This window comes from Vanellus vanellus, assembly GCF_965231255.1.
Source record: "Vanellus vanellus genome assembly, chromosome: 3".
In the NCBI taxonomy this organism is placed as follows: Eukaryota; Metazoa; Chordata; class Aves; order Charadriiformes; family Charadriidae; genus Vanellus; species Vanellus vanellus.
Window position 1 is genome coordinate 124,105,001 of NC_138907.1, and position 12,952 is coordinate 124,117,952.

The window sequence follows — 12,952 nt, forward strand, 5'->3', positions numbered from 1 at the left end:
GCGATCAGAGTCCTACCTCGGTGTTCCGCCACACACCGCCTTTAATCATAATCCGCGGCATCTTGGCGGCGAAGGGGATCGGACAGTCCGGCAGAGAAAAAGCAGTGAAGGAAAAAAGACGCCGCTCGCCTCAACGGGGCCGGCCCAGACCCCGCGCAGGCGCCCTCCGCGGTCACAGCTCTCTGCCTGCGCATGCGCGGAGCAGCCAGCACCCCCCCGCCGTGTCCTTGGGCCCTGTGCGCATGCGCGGGGTCGAAGGGGGCTGGCTGCTCCGCGCCTGCGCACAATAAACGGGGCGTTTTCCTCCCTGCGCATGCGCACAAAGAAACAGCGTAGCTGCTCTGCGCATGCGCTGCCTCGGGCACGGCGCTTTGGCCTAGCGCTGCCTGTCGACCGGAGGTGCGCACGGCAGAGGGGACGGGGCCTGCTCTTAAAAGGATTAAATTCATTAAATTCTGTCCAATTCCCCCACGGACACAAACAAGGATGGAAGGAGACAGCAGAAAAAAATCGGATTTCATTCATGGCACGTTTACAGCACGTTTTTTTATTCTGAGGAAAAAAACGCACATTTACTGCAGGCCCCGTGGAAACTGAGGTATTAGCACTTTGTAACACATAATAAATAAAAACTGTCGTATTTCCCTCTTTCTGTCATAGATAGATCAGGTTGAAAGTTAACCATATTGCAGCACAGTTTGATTCACCTATGTTCATTTACTACATCCTGTGTTTAACTTTTATTCACATATTTAGTAGGTGCCTCACATATAAAAAAATGACACCTATTTGCTCAAGTCGTGTGCTGTTAGTGTGATTTCCTATTATGTTTTACTGTTTTGTCCCAATTCAAGCTGCATTCATAAAGAAAATTAAGCAAATTTTTTTAGTTGAAATAAAAAATTTCATAGTATGATTTAGTAAAGGCTTTGCTTTTTGTTAAAACTGCACAAATAAAAAATATTACAGTTTCAGCCAACAAAAAAAAAAAAAAAAAAAAAAAAATCAAGACCAGCCCATATCCTTATTTTAAAACGTAAAATTTTACATTTAAATTCCTCTTACTTGGCAGACTGAGAAACACTTCAAGTCCCCAAAAGTGCAGCACTTGACATAAGGAAGAGAGCTTAACCTTATCAGTTGTGAAATCCTTTATTCGTTTTTTATGACAGGGAACCGCTTGGAATAGCTGTTTTTACAAACTCATCAAGCTCCATCTGAAAAATGTTTTCTGTTGTTCTTACAACTATAAGAAACTTAGGCTGTTTACAAACTCTTTTCAAAATTTCATTAATTTTTCCTCCTTAAACACAGCTCCCTTCTTTATAATTGTACACTCTACTTTTGAACAATTATTCTCCATCAGATTTAGCTTTCCTAGTATCATCTGATATATAGGCTTACAATTCTCTTCACCATTTGTTTCCTAACTGTTCTTTTGAATTATTCTTCAAATAAATTATCAGAATTGTACAGTAATACAGGTTAAAAATCCTCCATGCTTATAAAACAGTGTTAGTATTTCCCACAAATGCTTTTCTTTAATCATATCAGGATAACACTCTTCTTCCTCACAACTGTATTGGGTGGTTAGGTCAATCATTCTAAAATCTGAATCACTCGTTCCCAAATGGTGACCTCCCAGCTTGTAGCAAAAGCCTCTGTAACCACTAGGGTTCGTAATCACAGGTATTTACTTGTCTGATTTTACTGCAACTACAAAGATCTACATCTATTAATGAGTTTCAATCCACTCTTGGAAAATTGCGTTTCAAATCACGGAATGGCTGCAGGACCTCCAGAGGTCATCTGGCCCAACCCCCTGCAGGGGGGAGCCGGGGGGGCCCAACCCCAAAGGTGGTTTCCCAGGACCATGTCCAGATGGCTTTTGAGTATCTCCGATGAGGTATCTCCAATGAGGTATCTCCAAAGAGACCCTAACACCTCTCTGGGCAACCTTTTCCAACCTGTGTTCTACATGACTGAAAGCCTCTGTAAGATATTATCTATATGTATAAAGAAAAGCATACATTTGAAAGCAGTGCTAGGTTCATGTTCACATTCTCTAAATTAAGCTATAGGTTTACTCTGCTGTTTCATGGACTGAACTGTAACATCAGGGGACAGTAAGCACCAGTCCTTTGCCACTGTCTTTCCTCACACAAGATGGTAACACCACTGTTCTCAATACCACTGAACGCAACTACAGCCAGTGATGTCCACACAGTGTTTCGAGCACTCTACAATGTACTCTCTAAAACAAAGATTTATCTAGATGTGAATATAAAGTGGAAGAAGCATCTGTCTGTCTTCACCTTACCACGTAACAACTGCTGTTTGGCACAAGTGGTCCTTATACGTGGTATTTTAGATGCACAGTAAAGCTCTTTAACAAAAGAAATCTTACAGTTCAAGATACTGCTAAGGTTCTCAGCATAACTAAGTATTTGCAATGGGTCAGCAAGCAGTTAAATTAACAGAGAAGTTCTTTGAAAGTATGGTATTGTCTATTTTAAGAAACAAAGAGCACAGCAACTACCAGCCTGAGAAAAGATAAGGCATTTCATACTAGATTAACATTACTTTACATAAAATTAATGAAAATTAATTCAAGGATTCTCAGTATCACAAAATATCTGATTAAGGACAATACCGTTTCTGTCAGACTACTCAAAGAATTATCAAAAGTACAGAAGAAACTGCCTAATAAATCCTTTATATATATGCATATACAGAAAATATTTTCATATGCCAATTATACATTGATGAAATCAATCTTTTGTTTCTGTAATTTTGTGAGATACTTTTTTTTTTCCTCTTGCAACTATTGCAAGAGCACCTGGGAGTAGGAAATGCAGCTTTCAGCAGATGGGAAGTAGCATTAAGCCTCCAAACAAAATGACAATTCTTAAATGAAAAGTTATTACTATACAATATAATGTGCACTTCCTTCCCTCCCTTTAAACATTCTTTCAGTTAGACAAGAGGTTTTTTTTTATTAACTTTTTACAAACAAATAAGTGGCACAGAATAACTGAACTGATAAAACATTAGCCAATTCATAACCAACCTCATGGTATTAAGAAGTTACTTGGGCATGAAAAAGTGCCTCCAAGATCTTCTTTAGCACAGCCTGTGCTAGAACTGAAGCTCTCAGAAGAATCTGGAACAAACCAGTACCCTGAGTTTCACTCTCTGGACCAAAATGCTGGATGCATCTATGACCAGCCATCATTCTGGAAACAGCAGGAGAATGTAAAGCAACAAACAAATTCAAGACATGCAAACCTCTCCATAACCAAGTACCAACTTGCAATTCCCAAGCTTATATTCCAAGCTTATGTTGCCGCTTATGCTTTTCCAGAAGTTTTTTGGTAGGCAGCACCACATTACATTTTCCACACTTGTACTTTTTAGTGTGTGTCTTCACGTGCTTTTGGAAAGCATGTTTATCTAGCGTGGAAAATTTACACCTTCTGCAGTGCAACTTTAAATGAGTCAGCAAGTGGCGCTTCAGGTGGCTAGATGTGCGGAAAGCCACAGCGCACTGATCACACTTGAACGGCTTCTCCCCTGTATGGATTCTCAAGTGTGGCTTCAAGTTGCCATTGTGGGCTGTACAATAGCCACACTCTTCACATGTGTATGTTTTGACAGGCAGCTGCTTTTGTTCGTAGAGCCAGCCAGCAGATGAGCTTTCCTCACAGGAGTGTGAAGCCAGGTGCTGTTTCAAGGACAGCCATTTGCTCGTTGAATAGTCACAGCTCTTGCACTTGAGATGTTCCATATTAAAATGCGTGAGACTGTGTCTTTTCAGGTGACTGGAAGTACGAAACTTCTTCTGACAAACACTGCAGCTGTACGGCTTCTCACCTGTGTGAGTTCTTACATGTAGTTCAAGGTTGCTTAAAATATAAGTAGCATACTTGCACTCTGCACACTGATAGAATCGTGGCTGACTTTGTGCTAGCAAATCATTTTTTTTGCCTCTCTGGACATCTGGCTGTACTCCAATGACTTTCGAACCAAGCAAGGAATGGACGCTGTTTGAACCCTCTGAGGAACCCAAATCTCTTTCTGGATACATGCTTACATGCATTTCATGATCCAATTCAAGATTCTCTAAACGGCTATCTACATAGAGGCAATGGCCAAACTCGTATCTGTTCTTTACATGAACAAGGCTGTGTTTCTGCAAATGGCTTGATGTTTTAAATGTCTTACTGCATTCTTTACACACAAACGGTCTTTCATCTGTATGTATTTTTAGGTGCAGCTTGAAGTCTCTGTGAACAGCAGTAGCATAATTGCAGCATTGGCACTTGTACATTTTGAATGTAGACAAATTGGAGGGCCACGTATCCTTTAAGTTTTCCACAAATCTATGATACGCATCATCATCTTGAACTTGTGAATGAGAGGCGCTGGAGGTGAAGAGTGGTTCCTCTTTGCAAACGACAGAATTCAGAGGAACTTCTGATCTATTCCCAATAATAGGTAAGCTGTTGCTTCCATGGCTCTTTCCAGGGTACTTCTTCCCAGAGCACATTTTCTTATCGTCCCACACATAACCTGCCTGCTCAAAGTCTACTTCTGAAGCCAGCATTCTCCCACTGAGACAATCATTTTCTTTAGCAGAAAGAGACAGAGAAACATGGTCCTGGGAATCACTGTCAACTTTGCATACTTTGCTTTTATGATATTCATCGCTCTGACTCATATAACCATTAGCAGTAGCTTTAACCTGTTCATGAAATTTCTTATGAAAGCTGAGATGTCCTCTAGTGTAAAACACTAGGTTACACTCATCACATGTATAATTCTTTAAAGGTCTTCGAGTCCTTTTTCTTCCACTTATGAAGTCAAGTCGCTGCCCTTGGCACGTTTCTTTGCCCGCATGTAATCTTCTGTGTCTCTTTAACCCTGTGATGCTTGTGAATGCTGACTGGCAGAACTCACAGGAATATGGTTTGGCCGCTGTGTGTATGTAGCTATGCCTTACCATGCTTGCAAAATATAATGAAAAAAAGGTGCAAAACCTGCACTGGTAGAGCTTATACCCAGCATGCCAGTACATGTGATTTAACAGATGGGATAAGCTAATGCAGGAGTAATCACATTGAGGACACTGGTAAGGTGGTCTCTCTTTATGTCCCTTTACATGACGAATAAAAATCCTAGGATTTGATGAAGCAAAGAAACAAATTTTGCAGGAAAAACTAACTGGCACACCCAGAGGTGTAAAGTCCCTTTCCATTTTGATGAAAAATTTTTCATATTTACTTTCTTTTTTCTTGGTCTCAGATTTTCTTTCTTCAGATCTTCTCCGCCTAACTTTTCTCGCATTCTTTCTTTTTTTTCTTGCCTTTTGCAACTTACTCATTTTCTTATGAAATTTAAGGTGATTCTTAAGGTTGACAGAAAAGAAAAAGGTTCTTTTACAAAAGCAGCATTTATATATTTTCTTATCTTTATGAGCTGAATAAACATGTTTCTTTAGATGTGCACTGCATTTATATACAGAACTACAAAACCTGCACTTCAAATTCAACCTTTCATGCCTATTTATAGAACAAGATGCTTTAGAAAGAGGTTTGATGGTCACACTATTACTTAGCCATGATAAACCTTCCTGCTGGCTTTGCAATTCGTTTGGGCTTGCATGAGAAACAACTTTTTGTTGCCGATGTCTTTTTTTAGGAAATGGAGTTAATGTCTTAAAAGTATGCTCTCCAGTAGTATTTGATTCAGCAGAAGTGGAAGCTTTCATCTCCAGTTTCCCCACATCAGCTCTCAATTCTTCTGAAGTAGAACATCCGTTAAGAAACAGAGCAGAACAATTATAGGTAAATTTTGGTTCTTCTTTCAAGCCGTGTTCCAAAAGAGAACTCATAGTTTCATCTTCAAATTCACTTCTCTTTCTATTATTAGCTTCATTGTCCCCATTCTTTGAAGAATCAGGATCTACAAGGAGATACAAAGTCACACACATGACATTTCATACAATCATGAACGTTAATGATTAATTGGTAGTAATAATACCAAATCGTCTAACAACTTGCTTGTTCTTCACTCCTTTTGCTTCCTTAATTTTTTCCTATCTCCACTTCTTTCTTAATGTCTCTCTCCAACGTTGCTTTCCCCCCTCAACGTTTAAACAATGTTTCAAGAGAAGAAATCCTAGTTAGGAGCCTCCCTCTTTTCACTTCCTCTTTTCACTCAAAGCTCTTACTTTCATAGGACAACACTGCATTCCCTAGTTTTTAATTAAACAGCTTTATGCCACAGTTCCTGTGAAAGTACCAAACTTTGCTACAGCTCCATTCTCACAAGTATGATGCTCCTGCTTTGTTTTTTTTTTTATTTTCCTTTCAGAAGGGCCATCCTTATGCAAACTGCAGCAGAATGGAACAGTACCAACTTATTGTAGCTCCACAACTTTTCACAGGAGTCTGTGAAAGAACTAATCATATTCCAACCAGTATTCTCTTTCTGCTTTACATTCATCTAAGTTAAAATGCTTATTCTGAAACAAGTGGGTTTGGCATTCTTCCTATACACTTTCCTACCTATTTCAATAACTTGAGATATTTACCAGATTTCTTAAACTCTTGCACTAGTCTTATTAACAACTTACCTTCCATTTTGACAATTGTTTCCATCTCCTTGTGGATTTCTCGTTGCTCCTCTTGAATCTCATCGGAAAGAACATTTGCACCATTGACAAGTTCCTCTTCACATTTGGATATCGCTGCCCATGTCAGCTGCCCACTTGTCTCAACGGTCCCATCTTCACCCTCCTTGCCAGTAGAGGGGAAAGGAGGAATCTTCTGAAAACCATCGTCACCATCACATTCTTTTCCGTCACTGGTTTCGTTTATCTCTGTAAGCTCTGTTTTGCAAAGTGGTGTAGGCAACACATAATTTTGACTATGTTTATCCATGTCAGCATCACACTGATCACTTAAGGATGATTCTGACCTGTTACACGCACTCTCAGCAACACATTTTTCTTCAGAGCATTTTATACTATTATCCTTATCTGCAGCAGTCTCGTTTTCTTCACCAATGCTTGCACCACCACCGCCATTTGAAGGTGTCACGTTATCTTTTAGGAAATCGCTATTGTTTAAGTCTCCCTCCCGCTCTCCCCCCTCCTTCCACCAGGGAACCGAGACGGCTCGCTCCTCGGCATCGTCCTGGAGAAAATCATCATCGCTCAGGACTAGGACGGTGATGGGGAGCACGATTTCAAAGACGTCCGGATCTGGGGACACAAAAAGAACGCATTAATACTATTTCCAAAACATCTGAGACAGCAGCGGCCCTCCGCCGCGCGCCGCCCAGTGCGCATGCGCAAGTCCCGGTCGCCCGCGCACGGGAAGGGGACACCCCCCCACCCCCGGTCTCTCGCTCCCCTCAGCCCCCGCCCGGCCGGAGCCCCGCTGGCTCCCTACTACGGAAACAGGCACCTACCGCTGCCATCCGCCAGCTCCAGCCTCTCCTGCCCCACCGACATCTCCCGCCCCGGCACGACTGGCTCAGCGCTGACATTAAACGCCCCCAAGCCTCACCGCACCGCGCATGCGCCGGCCCGCCGCGCGTGCGCAGGGAGGGGAAAGCACCGCCCCTCGCACCGCTTCCCAGTGTGAGGGTGTGTGCGCGCGGCTGCTGCCTGCTGATTGGCGGGAGCGGCGGGGGGGCGTGGCCTGAGGGGTAGGCTGTTCCCTTCCCTGAGGTAACTGCGGGCGGCTGGGTCGTATTCGTCTAAATATGAGTTTTATCAGCCATTACCTGGACTAGAGAACCCGAGCCGCGGGCAGGGAGAGGTTTTCAAAAGCTCTGCAAAATCTACTCCCGTTTTAAGCGAAACAGAAAGATAAAGTAGCCCATCAGCCGGGGGCAAGGTGGGGGGGACAGGGTCGTTCCTTCCCCACGCAGGAATTCGAGAGAAGCTTGTGGTGGCTGGGCCATGGAAACTCAGGTTTCCTTCGGCCCCGCTGCTGAGGAGGGGAGCTGGAAGTCTGAGCGCATGCAGGGGAGGGGAGAGGCTGGTGCAGAGCGGGCCTGAGGATGTTTGCGTGGTGAGGAAAGGGAGCTGCAAGGTCTCCGGTTTACCCAGACTGCTGTTTCCATGGTTATCATAGATAATCACTCAGAGATGGCTTCAGGATTGGACTTCTGAGTGTTTTGGTGAAGGCCTGAGCTTGGAAATTGGTGTTCTGCTTTTCTGAAGGACGTACGGAAGGAGGGGTTTCCTGGTCAGTGAACATTTCTCAAGGGCTTGAAGACTGCTGTGCTTCACTCTCACTCCCTAGTGCTAGGTCCTTGCCAATTCAGCTTATAAACTGAGGGAAAAATGAAGTCGTTGTGTCATTAGGCCCAAAGGGTTTCACAGAAAGTGAAATAAATTACTGTAGTGGATCTGGCTGCAATAGAGCTGATTTTCTTCATAGCAGCCAGTATGGTGCTGTGTTTTGTATTTGTGACCCAAACAGGGTTGATAAGGCACCAGTATTTTGGCTGAACAGTGTTTGCACAACACCAGTGCCTTCACTGGTTGCCCCTTTGCCCCCCATGGAGTAGGCTGGGGGTGGCAGGAGGTTGGGAAGGGACACTGCTGGGACAGCTGACCCCAACTCGCCAAAGAAGTTTCATCCAAATGACCAGCAGGGTCATCCTATACCTTGTGTGTTATTAACACTGTTTAGTTACAAATCTGACACACAGTACCATGAGAGCTGCTGTGAGGAAAGTTAACTATCCCAGCCAGCGCAGGTGCTGATGCCCATCTTGCAGAGTGACAGGAGATTTTGTTCCTTTTTTACTGCTCAACTGCCCATTCTCTGGGGCTGTTGAGAGAAAAGGGAGCAAAGGAAGGTAAACTGAGCTAAAAAGTAAAGGAGTAATGAGAGTAACATTGGCCATATTTGCCCTGAAGAGATTGTTCTCAGCTGGTCTGATGAGCTCTCAGGTGCTGCTAAAAACATGCAGTCCATTATAACGAGGTAAGGACGCACTGAATCCCTCATGCAAAGGCCTGAGAGAAAAGTGTTAGGGTTTGCTGAATCCAGTAATCCACTGGATGGGAGGCAGCTGCAGCTCCATTTCCTAATCCAGTTGTTGGCAAGGCTGAGCGTGTACTCCTAATAGGCACAGAAGAAGGAGTAAGAGTGCACTTAAATGCACAAGAAATCTCAATAATAGTAATAATACTGCAGTTAAAACTGTAACACATGAACTCCTTTATTTGTATAACTTTTTCTTGGTGTTAGGCTCACTCTTTCATTGCTTCTCTGGGTATTAAAGTCAGAAGTTTTAGACTGAGAAGAGAACAACACCTGAATTGTCATCTTGGAGTCTTCCTCAGGAAAAATAGGATGTTGATGTTGCTGGTTTCTTTTTTCTGCAGTAGTGGACATCGACATTCAGCCCCCATACTTAACAGTCCATAAACTGTGAGTGACAGTATCTGTCCTTGATTCATGGCAATTCCCCAATTCATTAAGGCAAGTGTGCACCTTGTGGACCATAGACTGGAAATGTGCCTGTTTGGTACTTTTCCTGACACTGTACTTCAAGGGTCCTTGTTTTGCCTGAACTGTAATGGGACTGTCTGCTGTGATATATGACTGGTCTTCTAAGGTCCATACTGGTGTCACACACTTTTTCACACAAAATGAATTGGTTTTCAGTGTTAGTGAGGTCATGGGATCCATGTGCAATAGCTTGTGGCTTTTTTCCCCTCTTTCTGTGATACTATGCCTCCCTACGTCTAGAGCGGTTGCAAACAGCAAGTGAAATGGTTATACTGGATCAGGAAATTGTAATGCAGGTGCCTCTGCTGACTTGATTTTCAAAGCTGGCAGGGCTTAGTCCTGATGTGGTTGAGATTCCCAGTCCTGTTTTTTTCCTTAACAGCTCAGCTAAGGGCTTACAATTTCTGCAAATGTGGCTATAAAGTCGCTAGAAAAGTTAATATTCCCAAAGGAGATCTTAACTCGTGCAAATTTGTATGTGCAGGGAGTTTTCCTCTGAGCAAAAGACAGTTTGCTGTAACACCCCCCCACAACCCCAGAATGAAATTACCTGCCTTAAGAGGAGCAGGGAGAGGGTGAGCACACCACCAGGAAAAGGAAGAAAACTGTGTGTAAACTAATTTTAATTAATTAATATTCCTTTTTCTGAAAATTAGATCTCAAATAGTAATGATTATTTGAATTATGCAAACAATAAGTTCTCTATTTGGCTCCTGCAGCGTTGTAGCGCTGACTATGCCTGGCCATGGACCCACTAACGTGGACCCTGACCCCGACCGGTGGGCTGGCTGTCTGGCTTGGCCTCAGGACTGCTGCAGCACCATGGACTTGCCCATCTGTCACTGGGCTGTGCCTGACCCTGGCTACTCGGCTACTCTCCTGGGCCTGATCCTGGCTTGCTGATTTGTATTCCTAATCTGACCTCAGACCTGCCCCATCATGGTTGGTTTGGTGATTGGGCTCTTCATTGACCCAGGCAGCCACCCCCAGAGCTGCCCTGCTCGTTCGCTGGGGGCAAAGGGACAGACCCTGGATGGCAAGGTCCTTGTCCTGCCAGCCCAGGGATCCCCTCTGCTGCTAGCACCCTGGTCCTGAGGGAGCAGCCAGCCTGTCCGGCACCCTGATGGTATTTTATCGCCATCCCCAGGTTGTGATTCTCAGGTCCTACCTAGAGGATTTCCAGTTCTCATTTCACAGGCTCTGTACTCAATCATGATGCCTTCAGAAGAGAGTGGCACATTTAACTATTCCAATGAGAGGAATTTCCTCTGTTTCCTATCTTCTTCCTTCCCCCCATAAAAAGCATGTAAGGACCTAATCACAGGCCTTACTTCAGTGCCTTGCTTCCTCATATCCCTGCAGCCGCACCCATTTATTTTTTTGTATCAACAGGCAGGTGTTGTATTAAAAGTGTAACATGTTTAACATACAGCAATACTTGATTAGATCTGATCAAAACAGTCATGGATATTAGACAGAGATAAGGACAAGGTGTAACCTTCTCTATCCAGTTAAAATTCAACCAAATCCCTGCTAATTTTGGCATACAGCTAGTCATGGTTTGCAGAAATGTGTTTTATATGCACAGAAATGTTAACAGCTGGAAAGCTAAAAGAGGACAGAGAAAAGCAATGCCATCCAAAGCTAAATATGTGCCTACTTCTGAGTTTGTCTGCTGTACTTTTCTGCCTTCTGTGGATGCTAGCCAGGTGCATATGAGGCAGAGTGATTTTCCTGTACATACAGGTATTTTGGTAGCCTTTATTCATAGAATCATGGAATAGTTTGGGTTGGAAGGGACCTTTGAAGGTCACAGAATCACAGAATCACGGAGTTTCAGAGTTGGAAGGGACCTCTAGAGATCATCTAGTCCCACTCCCCTGCCAAAGCAGGATTGCCCAGAGCGCATTACTCAGGACTGCATCCAGGCGGGTCTTGAAAATCTCCAGAGAAGGGGACTCCACCACCTCCCTGGGCAGCCTGTGCCAGTGCTCTGTCACCCTCACCGTAAAGTTTTTCTGTGTATTTGAATGGAACTTCCTATGTTCTAACTTGTTCCCATTACCCCTCGTCCTGAGGTCATCTAGTTCCAACCATCCTGCAATGAGCTGGGACATCTTCAACTGGATCAGGTTGCTCAGAGCCCCGTCCAAACTGACCCTGAATGTTTCCAGGGATAAGGCATCCACCACCTCTCTGGGCAATCTGGGGCAGTGTTCCACTACTCTCATTGTAAAAAAATCTTCCTTCTATCTAGTCTGGATCGGTCCTCTTTTAGTTTAAAACCATTACTCTGTCTCCTATCACAACAGGCCCTGCTAAAAAGTTTGTCCTTATCTTCCCTGTAGACCCCCTTTAGGTACTGGAAGGCCACAATAAGATCTCCCCAGAGCCTCCTCTTCTCCAGGCTGAACAACCCCAACTCTCTCAGCCTGTCCTCGTAGCAGAGGTGCTCCAGCCCTCTGAGCATCTTTGTGGCCTCCTCTGGACCCGTTCCAACAGTTCCATGTCCTGATGTTGGGGGCTCCAGAGTTGGACACAGTACTGACGGTGGGGTCTCACCTGAGTGGAGTAGAAGGGCAAAATCCCCTCCCTCGCCCTGCTGGCCACGCTGCTTTTAATGCAGCCCAGGATGCAGTTGGCTTTCTGGGCTCTGAGCGCACATTGCTGGCTCATGTCCAGCTTTTCATCCACCAGTACCCCCAAGTCCTTCTCAGCAGGGCTGTTCTCCATCCCTTCATCCCCCAGCCTGCAATGATACTGGGGGTTGCCCCAACCCAGGTGCAGGACACTGCACTTGGTCTTGTTGAACTTCTTGAGGTTGTAGAAGCCTTTTTTTTTTTAATAACTTTTCCAAAAGACAGGATTGCAGCCCCCTTTTAACAGAAGATAACATGAAACTCCAGGAACATTAGAGAAATAACTGAAATACCCATCTTTCTCCTGCCTTTATTGGTAGAAACATTAGTTCAGTTTGTGAAATGCAGATGGCATGATTATATTTTCAAACCAAAGTGGCAAAACCTCTTGACAGGAGCACTGTCAATACCCTCTTAACTGTGAGTATTAAATTAGGCAAAGGTGAGAGGAATATTGGTTTCTTCGTTTCAGCTCTCGGGGTAAGAAGACTTGTTGATACTCCAAGCTGGGTGAAGCAAATGCTGGGGTAAGCAGAATGTCTTGCCTAGATTTTTCCTGCCACAGCAATCCATAGCACGTCCTTCTTCTTGTTCCTCCTATGCAAAAAAAAAAAAAAAAACCAAACCAAAAAAAACGAAGTCGTCTCCTCCTGACAGAACCGCCTGATTCTCCACAAGAGGGCTCTGTGGGCACGGGTTTACTCTGCCACTGTGCTGAGAAAGGCTTTGCAATGAAAGAACCTGGAAATACACGAGATATTACAAATAATCTGG

At 44.0% G+C, this 12,952-nt stretch overlaps 2 protein-coding genes across 2 annotated transcripts in view; both read right to left on the reverse strand.

Moving 5' to 3' along the window:
• CDC5L (cell division cycle 5 like) overlaps window positions 1-145 on the reverse strand; it is a 36,131-nt gene extending 35,986 nt beyond the window's left edge. The window contains exon 1 of the mRNA XM_082480450.1: window positions 17-145. Coding sequence (XP_082336576.1) covers window positions 17-61 — 45 coding nt within the window. The 5' untranslated portion in view covers window positions 62-145. The remainder of the gene's footprint in view (window positions 1-16) is intronic.
• Window positions 146-2,707: 2,562 nt separating this feature from the next.
• Window positions 2,708-7,553, reverse strand: LOC309670625 (uncharacterized protein). Its single transcript, XM_082481635.1, has 3 exons — window positions 7,477-7,553; window positions 6,638-7,267; window positions 2,708-5,964 (listed from the first exon to the last, which is right to left on the reverse strand). The coding sequence occupies exons 1-3, from the start codon at window positions 7,517-7,519 to the stop codon at window positions 3,326-3,328; spliced, it is 3,312 nt and encodes a 1,103-aa protein (XP_082337761.1). The 5' UTR covers window positions 7,520-7,553; the 3' UTR covers window positions 2,708-3,325.
• Window positions 7,554-12,952: the final 5,399 nt, after the last annotated feature.

Bases quoted from the DNA above. Each gene is read 5' to 3' on its own strand.
- LOC309670625 (XM_082481635.1), bottom strand. From the start codon at position 7,519: ATGTCGGTGGGGCAGGAGAGGCTGGAGCTGGCGGATGGCAGCG. The intron at 7,268-7,476 runs GTAGGTGCCTGT...TTGTGTCCCCAG, and splicing joins GGAGCTGGCGGATGGCAGCG to ATCCGGACGTCTTTGAAATC. The intron at 5,965-6,637 runs GTAAGTTGTTAA...ATCTCCTTGTAG, and splicing joins AACAATTGTCAAAATGGAAG to ATCCTGATTCTTCAAAGAAT.